Raw genomic sequence first — 23,201 nt, 5'->3', positions numbered from 1 at the left:
CCGGACCAGGGCACGAACCCGGGTCCCCTGCATCGGCAGGCGGACTCTCAACCACTGCACCACCAGGGAAGCCCTCATAGCCTTTTTTTTCACTCTTGCTCCCCAACAACCCATGCCCACACAGCAGCCTGAGCGATCTCTTATAAACATGAATCAGATGCTACTCGCCTAGCCTCTCCAATGTTTCCCATCTCCTGTAGAATAAAAGACAGACTCTTTACCCTGGTCTACAAGGCCGTACAGGGACCGGCCCCACCTCCCTCTCCAGGCTCATCTCCTGCCACTTGCCTTCTGGGTGATCCCACGCCCACCACAGAGACACATACCAAGTCCACTTCCATTTGGGGGTTTTGGATGAGGTGTTCCCTCCCCAGACAGTTACTTTTCATCCTTTCAGTCCCATCTCCAATGCCAACTCCTCAGAGAAGTCTTCCTTTTCCACACAACCTTCAGTAAATCAGCACATCACTCTCTGTCACATCACCCCGTCTTATACCCTCTTGGCATAATATATTTGTCTATTGTCCATCTCCCCTCACAGGGAATATAAATTTCATGGGAGCAGGCTCTGCCTTGGGCTCCACTGTAACACCGGGGCCACACAAATCTTGGGCCCTCAGGAAGGGTTTGCTGAGTGAATGCCTGAATATGGCTCCGATTTGGGGCCATTCTCAGCATCTCAGGAGTGCTTTAAGGATCATAACAGTCTGAAGAAAGGTTGTTTATTTCCAATGGCACTTAAGGACTTTCTGTACCGCTTTAGTACCATAAAATCTATCCTTCTCTTCTGACATAAGGACGAAAAGTGATGTCCTCATTTGGTAGATGCACCCAGAAGTACTTAGGAGAGACAGCAGTCTGTAGTGTAGAGATTCTTAATCTGGGTCCATGGTCCGCTTAGAGGTCCATGGATGAGCTGAAATTATATGTGAAAATTACATGCATTTTTCTGGGAGGTGAGTTAATAGATCTGTCAGATTCTCAGAGGGGTTTGTGGCCGAAATAAAGGTCACTTTATTGTAGAAAAAGTATTTGAGATAGAGTCACAAGATCTGTATTTGAGTTCTGGTATTGCCGCTTACAAATAATATAAATCTGTGCAGATTATGTAATCTGTTTGCATTCTAGTTTCCTCATCTCTAAAAATAACCTTTTGTATTCTAATTTACATGTACCTGGCACTGTAAAGATGTATTTAATTCCATCACTGAATGCTAGGTGCTTTATTGCATCTCATGGATAATGACATGGGGGCTCAGAGCACACTGGGGTTACTCGCTCAAGACAATCTTCATCCCCAGGGAGGTTCTTGACCAAGACTCATGCTCCTTCCACCATCTGAATTGGCTGCTCTTTTTTTTAAAAAATTAAATTAATTAATTTATTTATTTTTGGCTGTGTTGGGTCTTCGTTTCTGCGCGAGGGCTTTCTCTAGTGGCGGCGAGCGGGGGCCACTCTTCATCGTGGTACGAGGGCCTCTCACTGTCGTGGCCTCTCTTGTTGCGGAGCACAGGCTCCAGACGCGCAGCCTCAGTAGTTGTGGCTCACGGACCTAGTTGCTCCGAGGCATGTGGGATCTTCCCAGACCAGGGCTCGAACCCGTGTCCCCTGCACTGGCAGGCAGATTCTCAACCACTGCGCCACCAGGGAAGCCCCAAATTGGCTGCTCTTTAAAAAGAGTTTGCACTATCATACATGCTGCAGGATAATTTCTTGGACACTTCACTGCAAGTACCATAGGAAAGCAGCTCGCTGGTGATGTGCTTCTTCCACAGGTTAAGTGTCATCCTGAACCAGAAAAGACTGTGAGTTCAGAAATGCAGACCTTATGTTCCATTCCTTACAGAAGTGAAAACTGAGGTGCAAAGAGGCTAAGTAACTGACCTTAGGTCAGAAAGCTAGTAATTTGCACAGCTGGAAGGCTATACTTCATACTCTAATATTTTCTTAAATTTTCTATTAAGATGACCTTGGGAATCTTTATTTAACTAAGAGTTTTGACTAGAGAGCTGACTCCCTATCTTCATAGTTCATTTTCTGGCTGTTCTTCAGAAAATTATTTTAAAGTACTTTGGAAAGCTTGAGCAATATTTTTCTCTAAGAGGACAGAGAGGTATGTGACATGCCCATTGAACAGGGACTAATGGCATTGTTAAGCAGGGAGGGAAAAATAATATCACTTCTGCATCGATTTCGGCTCTTACACATTAACTTCAGACAATGACCTCTAGAATGAGGAAAGCACCAGCTTAACATTGTGAATTGACAAGGATCTCGGAAATGAGGAATTAAGGTTGAGTAGAGAGTCAACTCTGCAGGTACATGGCTGAGTAAGAGGCAGCTGAAAATAACACAAAAGCAACTGATGAGTATTTGACTTAAACTTTTTCCCATTCACTCTATCTATACCGATGTCTATGACACTTTGTAAGAAATAGGTAGCAGACTAAGACAATATTCAACAGAGCCTTTAGGTGGCCAACGATAGCATATTGTCCAGTCCCAAGAAACAGCTGTGCAGTACAACATTTGATTTTAAATACATTTGTCCTTAACTATAAGTTAAAAGCTCAGTTTTTAAAAGTTTGTGCCATTGCATAGGCACTTAAATATAAGCAGTAGTTTGTTGGTAGCTTAGTGTTTGGCTTTTATTATCCTCTCGTCCAAATGTACCTCTAGATCAGGTAGACTTTCTAGAGAACATTTGGGAAAAGGGCAGGAGCTATGAGCCCCTGATTGTTTTCAGTGCATTTCTGCCCCATCTATCATGGCAGCTCTATGATTGCTTTCTTTCTCTTTCTTTTCCTTTTGCTTCCCCTTCCTCTCTTTTATTAATGCCTTAGTCTTTTGACCAAATAGCTCAACACTTTATTCAACAGATTTGCCTTGGAATAATTTTGGCCATCTCTAAAAATCAAGTAAGTCTTCAAAGGATGAAAATAAGTTCCCTTCAAGGAACTGCCGACACCAAAGGAAATTAAAAAAAAAGGCCCAAAGGTGCATAATGAAGATGATATAGTTTGAATTATTTCTCTGAATTATTTTCCTTGTCTTCTAGTTTCTTTCCCTGTAGCTGTTTCATCAGTATGGACAAAGAAAGCACTTCGGGTTCATGGGGGCTGAGCGGGAGAACAGAGAACAGAGAAAAGGAGAGAGAAAAAAGCAAGTCATGAGAAACATTGGTCTTAGCTGTCCCACTCCAGGGCCAAATCCTGTTCAGGGAAGTTTGAAAACAACCATATAGTTTGGGGCTACTATGGGCTGAATGTTTGTGTTCCCCACAAATTCATGTGTGGAAGCCCTAATCCCCAATGTGATGATACTGTATTTGGTGGTGGAGCCTTTGGGAGATTATTAGGTCAATCTCATGCATGAGATTAATGCCCTTATAAGAAGAATAAAGCGTTCCCCTCCTCCCGCCATGTGAGGATACAAGTCGGGGTGTGGAATCTGCTGGCACCTTGACCTTGGACTTCCCAGCCTCAATGTAAGTCATTGAGTGCATGGTATTTTGTTATAGCAGCTTGCACTGACTAAGACAAGGGCATTCGCAGAATGGTGGGGTTTCTTTAAATACAAACTACAAGACAAGGGCATTCCCAGAATGGTGGGGTTTCTTCCTTGGAACAGATGTGGGGTATATGAAGCCTCTTGGAGAATCACTGGGTTAACATAGTGCCAATCAGACAGAGGCTAGAAGTGGCTGAGGAAGGATTTGAAGCCGAGATGGCCTGATGGCCCCTCAAGTCTGCCTTGGGCAAGCAGGACGCCCTGAAATCCAGAAAAGTTCCTGGGTCCCTCGAGGTGGCAGAGGGGGCTCAGAAGGTTCAGAGCTGGGGGTCACGTTATGTGGGGTGAGACTTTGAAGCAGAGGCTGTTAAGCAGATGGCCCTAAAGTAGGAGCCACACCAGTCAGGAGCAGAGGTGCAAACAGAGAGCCGTGGACTGCAATGGCCGTGAGACACAGCGCCCGCACCTCTGCCTGTGAAGCACTACACTCCCTGCGTGGGACCATCTTGGCCAGGAAGAGGGGGAGCCTTTGCAGGGAGTTTGCACCTTGAATTTGACTGAATGTTAACCCCAAATGACCAAATATAGTAAGTGTGCCCTGAAAGAGATTGTTTCCAACCAAAAAAGGCTGAGCTAGATCAGCTCCTGCCATCCCTAACCCCTACCCTCTGAGGAAATAGGACCTGAGTGAGATGTGATCAGTTACAGGAAATAAAGGGTCATATTTTTATACTTTAAGCAATGCATTGGGACTTAAACAAATATCCACACTTTAAATGTGACAACACTCATTTGGATTAATAATTTTTAAAAAATCCGATTACTTTATTTTCATATCTTTTAAGCAAGGCAGATGAGTCGATCAAATCACTGATCTAATTAAAGGCACAAAAGATATCTTGTGATAAATGAATATTTGGGGATTCATATTGGTACTCAGCTACATGGAAAGCACCAGGCATATTTCATAATAAACCAATAACACTGCATTACACAAAGTTCATCTGAAAAAGAATTATTCAACTAGTTATTGGAAATAATGTTTTTAGAGGTCCCACGTAATTTCCCACTTTCCCAGGCTTTTCTTGCCCCCTGCAGACTCCTTGGTCTCTCTGCCAGGACATCCGACTTCCTCCCACGGAAAATGTGCATCAGATGCAGTCAATGTAAAACCTGCTCAAGGAAATCAAATCCAAGAGTTCAGAGTCACAGCACTCTTGGATCAAAAACAATCACCAATTCAATCATCTATTTTTCTTATTTGCTTACAAATAACTCTCAAAATCACTTCTACACTCAAAGGACAAAGGTTTGTAAGACAATTTTAAAAATCAAAGAAAAATTGTTCCTTTTGGAAATGAATATTGAGCTTCTCTAAAGATTTGAATGACTTTGCTATTTCCAATGTGTAACAAACAATTTATCATTTAATTACATGCTGCCTTGCATTATTGTCAAATTGCTTCACTTATGAACAATCCTGTCTTCCCGAAAAGATTGCAAATTCTTCGAAGGCTGAACAGCTGGTCTTACACTTTTCTGTTTTGCTTCATGGCAATTCACAGAGTGGTAGGCACATAATAGTGCTAAATATATATTTATTGGATGATTGCAAAGAACATATTGATTTTATACTATATTAACATAGATGAGCCTGGTCAAGAATTTTTAAAAGAAAAAGATAAGCAAAAAATTGAATGCAGTTTAGAACCTCTTAGGAGCACTGTGAAAAATAATTCAGCCAGAAAAGCCGCTCTAAATTTAGTGTAATCATTTGTACTGCAGAGATTCAAATATATGGTCCAAACAGCAATCTGCACTGTAAGGTAACACATTCAATATCTGGACATATTAAGAAGGTTTTTCTTTTTTCATTAATTGTAAACAGAGTTAATTTTTTAGGCTTTTTATGTAGACTGAATGAAGACTCTTAAAGAAAATTCACTGTAGAAAATAGGCATCGTGGGCCCACCCTTTTCTCAGAGTTGGAAGCTATCAGCAAATTGCAGCAATGAGGCTTCACTGTGCTATGTTAAGACTAGGAATCAGTGTCTGCACTTAACAGTACCTTTTTGGATAAGTGGTTTCTTTCTGCAAAATCTAAGCCATCTCTGTCTTTTATGCATGCCCTATATTAATATTGTTTTCTCTGCAGTATCTGTTTAATTATAATAGAATCAAGAATTTCTGCTCAAGACTTGCCTAAGAGCTAAGAGGCCTGTGAGCACTGGCCCGAAGGGGAGAATCTCTAAAGAACCTTTAGACAAAACTCCAGTTGGTGTCTGTGATTGGGGTCCAGCATTCTTAGCGATGATGCAGTTTCACAGATCTCCGCTGTCCCTCTCCAGGCAGGGTTGCCACTGTCCCGCAAACACATCTCTGTGTTCTTTCTTTCTCAGTTAGTTCTCGTTACTTGGCATGCCCTCTGGGCTACTGCCCAGCGATAAATCCTCCTTATCCTACAATCCAGCTCCCGTATCACCTTTTCGGGAAAGCTTTTCAGACTAAGTCTCCCGTATCTGATATTCGTTATTCTTATTCTATTTCCTCATCTGTAAAATGGGGAAAATAAGAGTATCTGCAGCATGAGGTTGTTGTGAAGATTAAATGACAATTCAGGTAAAGAGATTAGAACATGCTAGGAATGTAGCAATACTAAGATAGTTTAGCTATCATTTTAAATACAAAATACTTGAGGTAAAAGGCCCTTTGGTTTAATGCTTTCTTTGTTTTTCTGCTTATTCGTTTGCTTGCTTTCTTGCTTATCTGTTTATGCCTTGTCTCAGGAGAGGGGTAAGAGTCATAAGGGAGCAGGGGTGGAGAGCACCTCTTGTTCTTTGTGTGTGTGTGTAGCTGTGCGCGGAAGGATGTGCCTGCTACAAACTGGGAGCATACGGGGAACCTAAGACCAAGTTCCCGTCCACTCAGTGGACCAGGGACCCACAAGACTGGAAACCAGCAATGTTTTACTGTTTTTATTAAAACCTTATTCTTTCATTTGACTTTCAAATCTGAGGCAGAAAAACAGAACAGGCTGGCTTGTAATTTCTCGTTATTACGATAGGGACATTCCAACTCAACAACTTTCCTGAAACAGCCCTACGTTTAGCAGAGCAGTAAAAGAAGAGGGTCTGAACACAACCCTGGTGGTCTTCCAAGGCCAAAGCTCAGAGAGCTTGGTTCTCCAAAAGAGTGAATGCCCCAGTCCCTGAAATTAGCAACATTCTGAAGACAAGCAATACTTCTGCCAAGGTGGATGGTAACACCTGGCAAAACCCATGGGTTCATATTCCTTTTGTGATTCCATGAGGCATTCTGTTTTTTCTTTTTTAAATTGAAGTACAGTTGATTTACAACATTGTGTTAGTTTCAGGTGTACAGCAAAATGATTCAGTTATGTGTATATATATATATATATGTATATATATTCGAATATAGTTCCCTGTGCTATACAGTAAATCCTTGTTTTTCATCCATTTTATGTATAGTAGTTTATATCTGTTAATCCCATACTCTTAATTTATCCCTACCCCCTCCCTTTCCCCTTTGATAACCATAAGTTTTTCTATGTCTGCGAGTTTTGTGTATAGATTTCTGTTTTGTGTATAGATTCTGTTTCTGTTTTGTGTATAGATTCATTTGTGTATAGATTCATTTTGTTTCTGTTTTGTGTATAGATTCATTTGTATTATTTATGAAATTCTGCATATAGGTGATATCATATGATATTTGTCTTTGGCTGACTTACTTCACTTAGTGTAATATTCTCTAGGTCCATCCATGTTGCTACAAATGGCAATATGTCATTTTTTTTACGGCTGAGTAGTTTTCCATTGCATATATAAACCACATCTTCTTTAGCCAATCATCTGTTGATGGACACTTGGGTTGTTTCCACATCGTGAGGCATTCTTAGTCACAGGAAGCAGTTGAATTGTTAATTAGACTGTGGGTCATGGAGGTGGTGAGGGATTACTTCATTCATTCTTTTTTTTCCCCTCAACAATATATTTTATTTCTCAAACAACTCCTTTAATGGTCATTTGAATGTTCCAGGAGGATGCAGACCTATTCTCCATTGTGCCGCCATCTCTCATCCCCAGTTGGCCAGACATGGAATAATGAGAGGCGACCCATTGAACTTAAGATCCTTCATATTAAAACTAACCTTCTCATTCAATAAATATTTACTGAGTGACCACTATCTGTCAGACTATTCTAGGTGCTGGGGAAAGATCAGTGAATGAGTGAGACAAAATCATGGCCCTCATGATGCTTGTTTTCCAGTGAGGAGAGATACACAACAGATAAAAATACCAACATGTCATATTATGGTAAGTTCTACAGAGAAAATTAAAGAAGGTCAAGGGAATAAAGAATGCAGGTCATGTGTACATTTTATATAGGGTAGTCAGAAAAGATTCCTTGGCTAAGGTAACATTGTGCAGAGACTGAAGGAAGTCAAAGGGCAAACAAACCAGGTAGAGATCTGGGAAAAGAACTTTTGAGGCAGAGGGGACCACAACTGCAAAGGCCCTGATGGAGGGGCAAGTTTTGTTGGTCTGATGAACAATGATGAGATAGGACGAGTAGGGAAAAGTGACAGGAGATGAGGTCAGAGAGACAATGGGGCCAAATAGAAGGGCACTTGTAGGGCACTAGAAGAACTTTGGTTTTGACTCTGAGTGTGTTGGGAGCCACTAGCAAGTTCTGTGCAGAGGAGTTACTTCTGGCTGTTGTGAAGGGGATGAAATAGAGTGAAAGTCTGGGATCAAGAAGGAGGAATGGCAGGGACCGCTGGTTGCCACTTAGTAGTCACTTGTCCTTTCTTACTTTAGTAATAGGACCCTGATTCGTTTGTGGCAGCAGTGTGCCCAGCTGAAACCTCTATTTCCCAGCCCTCCACTGCAGCTGGACATGGTCCTGTGACTATGTTCCAGCCAAAAATCTGTAAGAGGATGATTCATGGCGTTTTTGGAACACTGCTTTAAAAGAACCCACTCCATTTGGAGGAAGACTTTTTTCTTCTTTTGCTTCCTCCTGTTGCCAGCCTGGAATATAAGCATAAGGGGTGGAGCTCCAGTGGCCATCTTGAGTCATAAAGTTACCTTTAGAATGAAACCACGTGCTGAGGATGGTGAAAGCTCCGATGGTTCCTTGATGAGAGCGTGGAGATGCCTCACCAACTCTGCACTGCCTACTTCTGGACTTGTTTCATATGAGAGGGAGAGACACTTCTATTTTGTTTAAGCCATTGTTATTTTGGGTTTTTCAGTTACACACAGCTAAACCTAAATATAACTCACATAGGAGGCCACTGCAGTAACCCAGATGAGAGAAGATGGTGGCTTGGACCAGAGTGGTAGCAAAGGAAGTTGGATGCTGGATACTGTTTTGAAAGCAGGGCCTATAGGATTTGCAGATGGGTTAGACACAGGAGTGAGAGAAGGAGAAAGACTAAGGAAGACTTCTGGGTTTTGCCCCTGAGTGATTTGATAGTGCCATCATTTATAGAGATGCAGAAGCCTTGGGAGAGAGCATGCTTGGGTGTGGGGTTGGGTGGATTCAAGAGTCTAGGGCAGTGACAGATTAGCCTTGCTAGAAGCAGAGAGGGACACAGTGAAACAGAAGGAAGGATAGAGAGAGGGTTTAGATTGGTGGGGAAATGCGGTCACTCCTGTCCTACTGCTCTTATTTTCTCAATAAAGCATGAGGCCAGGTCAGCTGAGAAAGAAGAGATGAAAGTAGTGGGAGTAGAAGAGAGAAGTATGAAATAGCCATTTTAGAGAGTGGGGTTGCTGGACAGCAATGAGTGAGCGTCCAAGGAAATTTGTGCTAAAGTGAAGCAGTTAGCAGTGCTGGGTGTCTTCTGCAATCTGGTCCAGTGGCACTGCTGTGTTTATCTGGGTTTTGCCAGACAAGTGTGTACCATGTAAGATGACAGGAACATGGGAATGAAAGGGTGTCTGCAAGATAGGGATCAGAACGATGGATCAGGAATCAGAACTGAACAAAGGAGGAAGGAAACATACGACATGGGTGATGGATTAAAAATTGAGGGTTCTTGAAAAGACTGAAAATTGCTCGAGTGTGGGCGGTTGTAACATGAGCAGAGGAGAGAAGGTGATGATGGCCAGGGGTTGGGATTGTTGACAATGTGTGGCTCAGGTGAGAGAGATGAAAATCACCAGAGAGAGAAGGGATGAGAAGGCTCAAGCTATTAAATAAAGTATGTTGAATTATAAGACTAATAATAAATGTTGTTCACAAATTCCTCTAGTTAGTTGGTTTGTTAACTAGTTTGAATAAAGATACCATTCATCAGTATAAGTACTTTAAATTCAAAGTTTTGTTTTTTTGATGGGACATTTATAGGATTTCAAAGAACAAAGTTTTACCCAAACATCTAAGTTTTTGTGGGGTGAAAATATAAAGCAATCTTCTCTGTGTTAAATTTCTTCGTATCTTAAGATCCATCCTTTTCCCTCGGTGAGTTTTTTAGGCAGTTAGTCCATTAACACAGTCTTTTAAAAACTGCCCGGTTTTTCCCCTCTAAAATTTATTTATTTATTTATTTTTGGCTGCATTGGGTCTTCGTTTTTGTGCGCAGGCTTTCTCTAGTTGCGGCGAGCAGGGGCTACTCTTCGTTGTGGTGCATGGGCTTCTCATTGCGGTGGCATCTCTTGTTGCAGAGCACGGGCTCTAGGTGCACGGGCTTCAGTAGTTGTGGCACGTGGGCTCAGTAGTTGTGTCTCGCGGGCTTAGTTGCTCCGCGGCATGTGGGATCTTCCCGGACCAGGGCTCAAACCCATGTCCCCTGCATTGGCAGGTGGGTTCTTAACCACTGTGCCACCAGGGAAGTCCCCCCTCTAAAATTCTTCATGTCATAGCTTATTTTTCTCTAAGCCAAATGTTGCCACCTCGTATTTTCCTCGTAACTTTTTCACTGTTTTCTAAACTCTTATTCCCATATTTAGTTATTTTTTAAGATGTTTATTTCCTTTCTTCCTGCTCCAACTGCCTGTTATAACCTCGCTGTTGCTGAGATTCCTTTCCTTAGGAGAAAGAATTGGGAAGTTTCCCAACTCATTCTGTGAGAGAAGTTTCCAGACCCTGGGGGTCTCGTGAGCACACAGGATCTTGTACATTATCCTACATCTAATGAAAAACCTCCAGATGATAGGTCCAGGCCTCAGGTGCGGGTCCGATTTGTCACAGGTGGTCTCTGAAACATTATGCAAATTGCTTTGCTCCTCCCGTCTCCTAGTCCCTCGTCATTAACTCAAAAATTATTAATTGGGAGCCGATTCTCAGGTACTCAGCATGCTGATTAAAGTCATTCACATTAGTGGGCAATGACTGATTGGCGTAATTCTCTCAGGGGCACTCACATTTGTAAAATGTGCATATTAATCCAAATACATCTGATTCATAGAATAAATGTGAAACAAACCATTAACACTTTATTTTAGGATTTTCTGTGCTAGAACACAGGGACTTCCCTTTTCTTTCCGCCTCAAAGCAGCCTTCCCATTCATGAGAAAGTGGGCCAGGACAACATAAAATTGGGAAGTAGAGTATGTGTGTGTGGATGTGTGTGGCACCACTCACCTCATCCACAACTGTCTCCAGTTCATGATCTATGTGTCTTCTTCGGGAATCAGAGATACTCACGTCTGGATGACGGTTAAACCGTATTATTTTTAAATTGTAAACTCTTGATCTCAGGATTCTACTCCCTGATTTTCCATAGAAACTTTCTCAGATACCCAACTTTATAAAGGTTTTCAGGAAAACAGTCTTAGAATCATAGATGTCCCTGGCTCCTGGTTCTTCCTTTAATCCGTTGTCAGTCACTGGAATGTACAGAGTGAATAGGAAAAACCAGAGGTGTGAGGCAGGCACAAGGAGCCTGAAATTTCCATTTCTGTTTCTCAAAGTGGCCTGAGCTAAATGCGTGTATCCCATCTTCCAGTCACCGTGCAAGTTATTAGGAAAAGCACCCTGACTGGGAGATAGTACCACGCAGTGGTTATTATAGTGGGCTTGAGCGTCAAACAGGTTTGAGTGTGGCACCCAACTCGACTCCTGGCATCTCCGTGACCTTGGGCAAGTCACTTAAGTCTCGGGTGGCACAGCTCCTATGTCTAGCCATGAATTATTCTTACTGGAAGTGAGGCTGATGAGAGCAGCGCTTTCTGTGCATCACCCACCCTCGCCAGAGGGTCTGTGTTTGATGCAGCTTCCCTGCCCGGAAGGTGCTCTTTTAGGTCCAGAAACTTCCCTTGGAAGGAAGGGTGGCAGCGATGAAATGGGTATGCAAGGGCTCTTTCCTCTTCATATCTGCTAGAGGAAAGACCTCCTTGAGTCCGCCCTATAACCCCCGCCCCCCCTTGCCTTTCTGGTCGCTTCCTGGATGAGCAGCTGTAGAGCGAAGGCGAGCAAGGAGCAAGCGTCCTCCTCTGGTTCTCTTCCAGGAGTTGGGGCGATGAGCCTGGCCCTATGGGGTCATGTTTTAATTATAATTTACACCACTTGCTCTTTCACCATCTCAGCAAAGTCTTGAACCTATCTCCGAGTACCTTTCATCGGCCTTTTGTAAACAGCTCGGCACACAGAAGGAGAATCGAGTTTCTGAAATGAGAAAACAAACAAACAAAAACCAAAAACCATATAGTACTAGAAGAAGTCGTGCTTCTTCCTGCCGGTGACTGTTTACGAGAGGGAAGTCAGCGGGGCCCCCAAGAGGTCGCTGGTGGCGCAGGAACTGAGGCCAGATTGTAGAGAAAGGGGGAAGGAAAAAAAACCCCAGAAACTTTCTTCCTTGTAGCGAATAATCGCCGCCCCCCCTCACCCCCCCTCCCCCGCTCCAGGCAGAGGCAGTAACGTGACACCCGAGAGAAACCCGTAGACCCGAGCTGAGAGAGGGAGGGAAGAGGGAGGAGAGCGGCGGAGAGCCGGAGGGAGAAAGGGGAGGAGAGGGAGGAAAACCCCTGTCAAGGAGGTGGAGCGAGGGGATGGTGTCCGCCTCCCGTTCCTCCCTGCCGTTTTTTAGAGGAGCCTGAACCCGGACAAAACACGCCGAGACCGACAGACACAAAGCCGGGGGGTCCACGCTGGCGCTGGAGGCGAGCCCCGGCGGCCGCGAGCGAGCCCGAGGCGCGGCGGGGCGCGGGGCACGGGGGCGCTAGCGGGCGCGGGCCGGGCGCGGGCAGTGCCGCCGAGCCGGGGCTGGGCACCTCGGCCGCTCGGGCCGCGGCGGCGGGGACCATGCCGAGGAAAGTCTCCTGAGCCCGGCAACTTCGGCCCCTCCCCGCCCCCACCCGGGCTGCCCTCGGCGCGGCCCTGTCCATGTGCAGCCGGCCGGCCGGGCTCTCCTCCTCGCAGGCGGATGGGTGACCTTTTCCTGGCACGGGCAGGCTGTGCAAGGCGGCGGAGCAGGCGATGAAGAAGAAGCAGCAGCAGCAGCAGCATCCCGGCAGCGGCGCGGATCCCTGGCCCCATGGGGCCCCTCTGGGGGGCGCCCCTCCCGGCCTGGGCAGCTGGAAGCGCCGGGTCTCCCTGCTGCCTCTCCTGCGCTTCTCCCTCCGGGACTACGGTTTCTGCATGGCCACCCTGCTGGTCTTCTGCCTGGGCTCCCTCTTCTATCAGCTCGGCGGGGGACCCCCGCGCTTTCTGCTCGACCTGCGGCAGTATTTGGGTAAGGAAGGGAGACGGGAGCGAGGGCGGCGCGCGCTGCTCGAAGTTGTGCAGGGGAGAGTGGGGCGCGCCGGGCACTCTGGAGCTGCCCCCGCCGCCGCCTCCCCGAGGCTCCCCAGGTGGGACGCTGGGGAGCCTCGGTGCGGCGGCCCCGAATTGCTGCTGCCTCCAGCGCGTCAGTCTGTCTGCGCCTAGGCGGGGGCGCCGCGGGGTTGATGTGCCGGGCAGGTAGCCCGGGGCTGGGCGCTGCATACCTTCCCCCGCCTCCGCCACCCCCTCTGGGCGGAGTGCAGGCGTGTGAGTGAGTGTGTACGAGTGTGTGTATATTCAAGCCTGGCAGAGTGGGGAGAGACGAGGGGCAGCGACTGCCCCTCCATGGCATTAGCGCCCACAGTCCCGTCCCGTCCGGCGCTCGGGGTCGCGCGGGTGGGATTGACTCCTACCCACGGCCTGTTCTGTGAATTGTGCCCCACGAGAGCTCCTGCCCCCTGGCCTGGGTGGCCCAGGGGCAGTTTTCGGGCTCCACGCTGTCCCTGAGCTGCCTTGTGCTTGGGGCACCCCTTGCCCACCCCACTGTCCTCAGCGAGTGAGACGCGGGGAGCCGGGGTCCGGGGCGCGAGTCACCCTGGCCAGCAGTGTCGCCTACTTCGACTGAACGATCCTCAGCGCTGTGTCTCAAATCTGAACTTTTGAGGGGGTGGCGGGTTGTGCCTGGCTTATTAGGAGCGAGGTCGCCTATTTTAGCAGAGGTAAGGAAGGAGTGTGCGAAGAGAGAAAAGAGCGTCTCCAGAGAGAGGGCGTGACCCGCAGCTCGGTGGTCCAGGCACGGGGAGAGCGGTGCCAGGGCCCAGCGAAAGTAACCCCCAGGCCCCCGGTGCGCGCCTTGGCTAAGGGAGGATGCACATCTCTCACAAGTCTTGCGGGGGCCGGGGCGGTGGGAGAGGCTGGGAGGGATTCAGCTAATCGCGAACGTCCAAGGGGATAAACCTAAGCCCCCGGCAAACTTCGGCATCTGCGTGACGGGAGCGAAGGCGCAAAGGGAAGCCCCCGGAGCGCTGGCACCATAATGGGCCAAACGACTCCGGCGGCGGGAGGCTGCCACCCTCACCCACAGAAATCCCTTCGTCGCAGAAACCACAGGTCTGGATAGCAGATCGTTTTCGAAGGAAAAAACCACTTCAACAAAGTGACAAATGTGTTAGAGCGTTTTCAAATGTACACGCAGATAAAATAATGTTTTTTTCCACGTAGAGAAGCTCAGATTTTAAAAGTTACACTTCTTTTTCAGTAGAAACTTTAGGGAACTACGGTTTTTCTAAGATGCTTTAGGGAAAATTAAAGGAAAATATTGCCCAAGTAGATTTCCAAACATATCTGGTTTCTTAGAGGATTTGGGGTAATATGCACTTTTGCTAAGGAGTGAACTCTCTTCTTTCGAGTTCTGTGATAGGAAGTCTCACAGCCTCATAGGCTCTCCGATTCCTGCTAGTACCACACAGGTCACAATTGTTACGATTACCGACAATCACTGTTAACTGGCATAGGGAGGGAAGTGATTTGGAAGCTCAGGGGCCTTTCTCCATAAACTCTGATAATGAATTCTTTGGTGAGGTTCTTTTAAAGCAAAATATGCAGGCAAGTGATGTAGGGAAAGTACAGTGGACAGGGAAGGAAGACATCTGTGGTGTCCTGAGGAGCACTTGGCTTTGGGCAGGGCACTGGAACCACATGGGCCTCAACTTTTCCATAGGTAAAATTCTGGTCAGGACCAGATTGTCTCTGACACCTCCATGCAGCTCTTGAAATGTTATGGCTCTGATACCCTTCTTGGGGCTGGGGAGCCTGGGAGGAGGAAGGAGCAAAGGCATGTAGTGAGGCTAAAATCAGGAAACCGCAGCATCTAGCATGTTAACCTCTTGAAAATTCAACCAAATAACGTGTGGTATCCAGAATTTAGTGTGCTTTCATTCTATATTTCAAAAAATGAGGCCTGATAAATTTGGAGGCTTATTTGCTGGAAGGGTGAATTCACAGCATTCACTCAGGGAACCAGGAAGAACTGAAGGATGGAATATTGCTCCTATTATTAACTCACCATTGAGTTTCTGACTGATGTAACAGGTTAAAAAATGACATCATTGTGAACTGAAAATAGGATACCCTTGGCCAAATTTGTTCCCTGTTGTTTTGTTATGTAAACATAATGATTTTCAGGAAAAGCAGGCTTGTGGTCTTTAAGAGGATCTAAAATATACCCTTAATAAAATAAGGCCAAGGTATCTGCAGAACTACTCTCCCCTTGTTTCCTCCATTCTATTATTTTAGTGTCTGTGAAAACAAAACTGTGGTTAGTAAACACATCCTCTCAATTTTCCTAGGTAGCCAATTTTGGAGGCAAGTATTTTTCTTAAATAAAAGTTCATATAAAGTCAAAATTTTCCAAATCAAAATAATATTTATAGCAATATTTGTCTTGACAGGATATTATTTTTAATATACTTGTATAATATATTACATCTGACATAGTAGCTACTAAATAAATATTTGTCAAAGTGATGACTGCACCTATTGTATCAAATAGGTAGTGTGATGTTTAACATATTGAATATTCTCACAGGAAAAAAAAAAGGACCATTTATGATAGAAGCTAATATTTATTGGGTATGTGCCCATCAGTGCACATGTAGGATGAAATTGTATTAGCATAGCAATATCATAGGTAGGTGCAGCTGTTATTCCCATTTTTGATATGGGAGAAGGGAGGGCAACGAAGTTCACCGACTTGCTGAGGGGCGCATAGTAAGTAAGGCAAGATTTGAACCCACATCCGGCTGAATCAAGTACCCATTGCATTAGCACTACAAGCAGTTTGAGAGAAAAAGGAAATAGAGCCAAGATGCGAGTGGAAATCTAAAGGGCTGACTGGCAAAAAATGATTATTTTTATTTCCATAATTTCACTTTCCTTTTCTTGATACTTTGAGTATCTTGAGGGGCCAACAGAGAAGGGAAATAATTCAAGCAGCTGGCCTGCCCTTAACTCCACCTTCCTGTATTTATCTCCATGTTGCTGCTTCCATGTACTAAGCAAATGAACTCTCCCAGAGCCACACAACTGGAGGTGATGTGAATTGGAATCAAATTAAATCTTAAATTCCTAATTTCTTTCTTTAGCAGTCATTCACTGTCTAGGCGGGTCGTTCTCAATGTGCGGTCGCTGGACCTGCAGCATCAGCATCACCTGGACACTTGTTACAAGTGCAGATTCTCAGGTCTCATCCCAGACCTATGGAATGAAAGAGTCTGGGTGTGGGACCCAGGAATCCATTTTAGCAAGTCTTCCAGATGATTCTGATGCCTGCTTAAGTTCAAGAACATTGTTCTAGAGTTGCTTTCACAAGCAATTGCTTTCACAAACAATTGCTTTCAATTACTTTCACAAAGTTTCCTATGTATTTGAGAGAAAGAGGGGGGATGAGAGGGAGAAGAGATTTATAAAATATTTAAAAAGTGATGGACATGGTTTCATTTTTTAAAAAAATTAATTAATTAATTTATTTTTGGCTGTGTTGGGTCTTCGTTTCTGTGCGAGGGCTTTCTCTAGTTGTGGCAAGCGGGGGCCACTCTTCATCGTGGCGCTCGGGCCTCTCTCTATCGCGGCCTCTCTAGTTGCAGAGCACAGGCTCCAGACGCGCAGGCTCAGTAGTTGTGGCTCACGGGCCTAATTGCTCCGCGGCATGTGGGATCTTCCCAGACCAGGTCTCGAACCCGTGTCCCCTGCATTAGCAGGCAGATTCTCAACCACTGCGCCACCAGGGAAGCCCCATGGTTTCATTTTTAAACTTCAGCTTTTAAAAATGCATCTGCTTTGCTGCTTACGCCCCATTGTTTCAAGGGAAGGACCGGCCAACAGCTGCAGCCCCAGCTGGCTTTCGAGTTTCTGAGGTTAGAAGATTCACGGAATGAGGTGAAGGGGGGCAACCAGAAAGCATGGTGTGGAGAAAAAAAGGGAAAAGAGTTGGTAACGATGCTTTTTCTTCTCACAGGAACAGGGGTCAGACAGCTTCTTTTTTCTAGTCATTTTGGGGAAGGGCAAAGTCTGTTCTTTTTAAAGATGCTTTTTGCTGCAACAGATTTATTACAAAAGAAAAGGGAAGTCAGTAAGTCAGGGAGAGGAAAGTTATGCAGGCATAACTCTTGTCTTGATTCTTTTCCTCCTTGAAATAGGTGGAGAGAGGAGAGCATAAAACACACAATGGGATAAATAGCTGAATAGAGCAAATTGCTATACTTAACTTGGAGACCATAGTCTTTCCAGTTCAGTGAAATTATTTCATTTATTTTGAAGTGGCATTCAGATTTCGACTTGCTGTGGAAAACCAACCAAAATCAAATAAAATCTCCCGCAGAAATTAGATTATGATGCAGCCTCTGCCAGTAGCCTCATTACTTACGAGCTGTGGAAATATCAAAAACTTGGAATAACACTCGTTACATCTATGTAAACCGAATAAGTCGGATGGCTTACTACTGATCCTGTACAACCGGCAAACTTTCATGATTTATTATCAGGACTTGGGTATGTGATTTATCCTTTATGGGGACTAAAGCTGTCAGATTGATCTCAAGTTAATACGCTTTCCTTTCCATTTTTAAATTATACTATTTGAAATGGAGATATATTACTTTAGTTTTCAGAATTGCTAATCTTTTTTTTTTTTTTTTTTTGCGGTACGCGGGCCTCTCACTGTTGTGGCCTCTTCCGTTTGCGGAGCACAGGCTCCGGACGCGCAGGCTCAGCGGCCATGGCTCTCGGGCCCAGCCGCTCCGCGGCATGTGGGATCTTCCCGGACCGGGGCACGAACCCGTGTTCCCTGCATCGGCAGGCGGACTCTCAACCACTGCGCCACCAGGGAAGCCCAGAATTGCTAATCTTGATATGTATATTATATATGAGCATGGCAATTTTGAGTCAGAAATGAAAGAAAAAGATGTAACTTTATTGAAGTTCTCTGAGTTTAAATGAATTTAAAGGAAAATGTGAAAATTGAGGTCCAGATCTGTTACAAAATAGTTTCTCTAAACCTTAAAAGTCAAATTAATTTTCCTTCTGCACATCACGCATGGTTTAAATATAGTATTCCAGGCCCCAGACAGCAATCTAGGAAATGAATGCATAAAATATGATGTTATCAATAGAAATTGTTGACATAAAAAGAAAATGACATTCTTGTTCATAGCTGCAAATTTATCTTATAGGGTTGGTTGGGGACACAGTAGCACTGTATTAGAAGAAGACAGAAAATGGAATTCAGCTATGGCAGACTGTTCTGTAAACACACAGCATGAATAGTGAAAAACATTCTGTCTTGTAAACTGTTTTTAACGTAGACTCGTCTCAGTATGAATTGTTTTAAAATACAGATAAATATGCATTATCTGGATTCTGTCTTTCTTCAAATTCCCTGTCATCAGTCCAGGTTTAAAACACTAGTTGGTTTTGTATTTGAGAAACTAGAATGAAAGTGCTCAAGCTTTTTGAGTCCCCAAAGAAAGAGTATCTTTTGCTTCCCTACAGGGAAGCTGCAGGAGCAGAAACTGTAGCTTGCCTTGCAGCTGTACTGAAGGGGGTCAGTGATGGGCAGTGAAAAGGCATCTTATTTGACAACTGTAGCTGCTAGAATGATTAGGAATTGTCACTTGCTTTTTTTTTTTTTGGAAAGAAATGAGACTTGACCACAAATAAATTTTGTCTTACCTATATTTATTTTTATTATAGAAACTCAACTTTAAGCAAACAGTGATATACATAAATCCTTTTATTTGTCAGAAATGGGGACAGAAACAGTAACATTTCACCAAAAATCCTTAGTTGCAAAAGTCAAAAGAATGTAGCAACTATTGTGCAAGAACGTTACAAACAAAGCACATTTCAGTATATGCTATTAATTTTTTTTGAATAATTTAAAAAAATTAATTAGATTATTTATTTATTTATTTTTCACCGCATTGGGTCTTCGTGCTGCGCGTGGGCTTTCTCTGGTTGTGGCGAGCCGGGGCTACTCTTTGTTGCGGTGCGTGGGCTTTTCATTGCGGTGGCTTCTCTTTTGTGGAGCACAGGCTCTAGGCATGCGGGCTTCAGTAGTTGTGGCATGCAGGCTCAGTAGTTGTGGCTCACAGGCTTAGTTGCTCCGTGGCATGTGGGATCTTCCCGGACCAGGGCTTGAACCTGTGTCCCCTGCATTGGCAGGTGGATTCTTAACCACTGAACCACCAGGGAAGCCCTATGCTACTAACTTTTAAAATAGCTTTATTGAGCTATAATTCGCAAACCATACATTTCACCCACTTAAAGTTTTTAATAGTTTAATAGCTTTTAATTGTTTTTTGTATATACCTAGGTAAGGGAAACTATTACGATAGTCACTTCTAGAACATTTTCATCACCAGAAAGAGAAACATCGTTCCCCTTAGTTATCCCTTCACTATTCCTCCGTCTCCCCAAGCCCTAGGAACTAATCTATTTTCAGTCTCTATAGATTTGCCTCTTCTGGACATTTCATAGAAATGAAATCATATAATATGTGGCCTTTTGTAACTGGCTTCTTTTACTTAGAACATTGTTTTCAGAGTTCATTCATATTGTAGCATGTATCAGTACTTCGTTCATTTTTATGGCTGAATAATATTCCATTGTATGGATATACCACATTTTGTTTATCCATTTATGTGTTTCTCATCTCAGTTGTTTCTATCTTTTGGCTGTTGTGCATAGTGCTGCTGTGAACTTTTGTGTGTAAGTTTTTGTATGTACACGTATTTTCTGTTCTTTTAGGTATATACCCAGGAGTGAATCGCTAGGTTATATGGTAATTCCATGTTTAATTTATCGAGGAACTGCCGAGCTGTTTTCCACAGTGGCTGCACCATCGCACATCCCCACCAACAATGTACGAGAGTTCCAGTTTCTGTACAACCTCACCAACACTTGCTCTTTTCCATTATTTTAACTGTAGACATCCTAATGGATGTGAAGTGGCATCATATTGTGGCTTTTTTTTTTTGCATTTTCCTAATGATTAGTGATGTTGGATATCTTTTCCTGTGCTTGTTGGTCATTCACATATCTTCTTTGGAAAAATGTCTATTCACACCCTTTGCCCATCTTTGAACTAAGTTGTCTTTTTCGTTTTGAGTTTTAAGTACAGTATCTGGGTATAGAGTAAAACCTAAATAAATTCCTAATGATTGAACCCAAAGACCTCTTTAAAAGAATCTTGGGGGTCTTACAGTTATGGATGACTTTGAATAGTAAACACTTTGCATTTAGCTCTAATGTATGAATATTCATAAATAGGTAGCACTTAACTATTTTACAGATGTCACAAAGATTATTGTGACTTATATGTGGAATATGAGTGTAGTCAATCTTGAGCAGCAGACTGTAGTACAATGGAAATGAGTATTCTGTCTTTGTTCACTAGAAAGGAGCTGATGAGCTCAGTGTAGGGAAACAGTTGCGTACGTTATGTTCCTTATATACTGTACTATGAGGCTACCAAGGAAATCTTGAGAAAATTGGAATTCATGTGCAATTCATTTTTATTCACACTGTGGTATAATATACAGGACAAATATATAGTCCTTCAGTAAATTAGTAAAATAAGTTAGGAACTTTTAGGAAGAAATTGTTTTTTCCAAAAGTGTTAGAAATTTTCAGTAGGTTTTAAAATATATATTATCAAAATAAGAAGCTTTAAAATAAGTACAGTCAATTCCATGCCTTCTGGAAAGAGACTCAATTTGAATAATTTGTGACACTCTCATATTAAAATTATCAGGGAGCCAGATAGCAGTTTAGTGTTGAGGGTATGCTGCACCTCTCCATCTATCTCAGATTTTATAGCGGTTGTCTGTAATTTCCCAAAGCTAGCCACTGGCTCATTTTTCTTGCCTCACTACCTGCCTTTGCTTCTGCTATTGCCTCTTTGCTGATAGTTAAGGAAGCGCAAATTCCAGTGATGATCTGTGAACTCCTGTAGTATTTATTTCATGATCACTTTTGAAGTTTTGACATTCTACCTTGTATTGTGATAACTTGTGGGCAAGCTCCTTGAAAGGAGGACGCTCGTTCAAATACTTTCCATCTCTACTGTGACACCTCTGCTGGGTACCCCACAGGACCCCTTAGGAAGTGTCTGTTGATTCAATATATTTGCTAAGCAGACTATTCTTTTTTTTTTTTTTTTTTTTTGCGGTACGCCGGCCTCTTACTGTTGTGGCCTCTCCCATTGTGGAGCACAGGCTCCGGACGCGCAGGCTCAGCGGCCATGGCTCACGGGCCCAGCTGCCCCGCGGCATGTGGGATCTTCCCAGACCGGGGCACGAACCCGCGTCCCCTGCATCGGCAGGCAGACTCTCAACCACTGCGCCACCAGGGAAGCCCTAAGCAGACTATTCTTTACTAGGGTTCTGCTTTGTTTTGCCCTTATTTTAAGTAGAGACCGTGGTGCAGTGTGCCAGGAAAGACTCAAGCCAGTTGATTCTACAACCCATCTCTTTCTGGCTGTTTGAAGCATATGCTACAAGCAAAGATGTTAAAACCACTATGACATATACTTCTATAAACATTTCCTTCTGTGCACAGGGATAATTGTCCACCTCTTACCTGTGGGGATTTGGACTTACATTTATAGAGCTTTCCCTGTAATTAAGAATGCCTGCGGTCAGCCTAGAGATCTGGCTGCATACTAGAATTCAAACTTCTTGTTTCTTGTCATTTTCCTGAACCCTGAACCAGTTTTGGGAGTTTGCAGAATAGCAGTTTATCTCTTGCTCTAAGTCAACATCTTCCTTAGGTAGCAATTTGTGCTAAATTAGCTAGTACGTTTCAAGCATGAATTTGGCTCTTTAAGGAGATGAGACCATAAGATTATGTGGTTTTTGAAATAGTGACTGAGCAGATTTTAACCTAGAATGGCAAAATGATAGATTATAAGATTAAGGCTCAGTGCACGAACCCATTGACCCTTGTTTAATGAAAGATATGGAAATAACCTTAAGTCATGGCCTCGATTGAGTAATTCTTAGTTCATTCATTGATAGATGATTTAAATAACCATTTACATTAAGCTGTAATGCATTTCTGGAAACACCATTGATGTTTTTCTAGCTCTGCATATGACTTTCACAGTCTTGATGAAAATAAAAATGAAAGTATTCTGAGACATATAAACTCCTTTGTTCAGTCACTCAGAAAATATTCATCGAAAGCTTTCTGTGGGCCAGAAGCATCCAATACTAGAAAGAGCACAGGTTTTAGAGCAGAGATCTGGGTGTGATCACTGTGCTACCACTTATTAGCTGGGAGAACTTGGGCGATTCTCTTAACTTCTCCGAACCTTAGATGTTTTAGTCTATGCGATGGGGTTAATAATTGCTATTTTATAAAGTACTTATCTGACTCAAGGCATGGCATTTGATTTCAGCAAATGCCAATTTTCTCACCTTATTCTTTGCTTCTCTCAGATGCCCTTTTCTTTTGGCCCACACACCCGTGCACACACACACTTGCACAAGCACACATACGAGTGGAGTACGCAAATTCATTCATGGTTTGCTTCCATTTGAAAGCACCATTCTACCCAAGAAATATGAAATGACTGAATCAGCATTTTTGTGGCTTATCTTGTCACCCTCACCCTCAACCTGGTGAGGGCTCTTCAACAGCTGATAAGCTCCAGTCATTTGCCCTGTTAACTTTACACACAAACCTTTCTGCTTCTCATCCTCTCTTCTGCCTCCTGGAAACAATCTTTAAAAAACGTATTCTTTGCACAGCCTGCTTTCCTCTGTTTTGAATTTATCCACACGTTTCCCCCCCCTCCCCGCATTCACGAAAGAAAAGTAGTTGTACAGAGGGAGTATGACGCAGCGCACTCTCTGCGGTCGCCAGCCGTTCTAGGACTGGACTGGCGATCCACGCGAATCAGA

The 23,201-nt window shown here is 43.9% G+C and overlaps 1 protein-coding gene and 1 long non-coding RNA gene across 3 annotated transcripts in view; one reads left to right on the top strand and one right to left on the bottom strand.

Moving 5' to 3' along the window:
* Positions 1-23,201, bottom strand: part of LOC117196481 (uncharacterized) — a 349,791-nt gene that overhangs the window by 30,861 nt on the left and 295,729 nt on the right. The gene's annotated exons all lie outside the window — the stretch shown is intronic.
* Positions 12,411-23,201, top strand: part of UST (uronyl 2-sulfotransferase) — a 300,409-nt gene continuing 289,618 nt past the window's right edge. Inside the window, exon 1 of one of the 2 annotated variants that reach the window (XM_049695384.1) lies at positions 12,411-13,210. In XM_049695384.1, coding sequence (XP_049551341.1) covers positions 12,955-13,210 — 256 coding nt within the window. In that variant the 5' untranslated portion in view covers positions 12,411-12,954. The remainder of the gene's footprint in view (positions 13,211-23,201) is intronic. The other variant, XM_004263732.3, reaches the window with a different exon arrangement.

The sequence above is a fragment of the Orcinus orca genome, chromosome 12, assembly GCF_937001465.1.
Source record: "Orcinus orca chromosome 12, mOrcOrc1.1, whole genome shotgun sequence".
NCBI classification, from domain to species: Eukaryota; Metazoa; Chordata; class Mammalia; order Artiodactyla; family Delphinidae; genus Orcinus; species Orcinus orca.
Note: the sequence above shows the minus strand (reverse complement) of the source record. Positions and strands in the feature narration are given on the sequence as shown.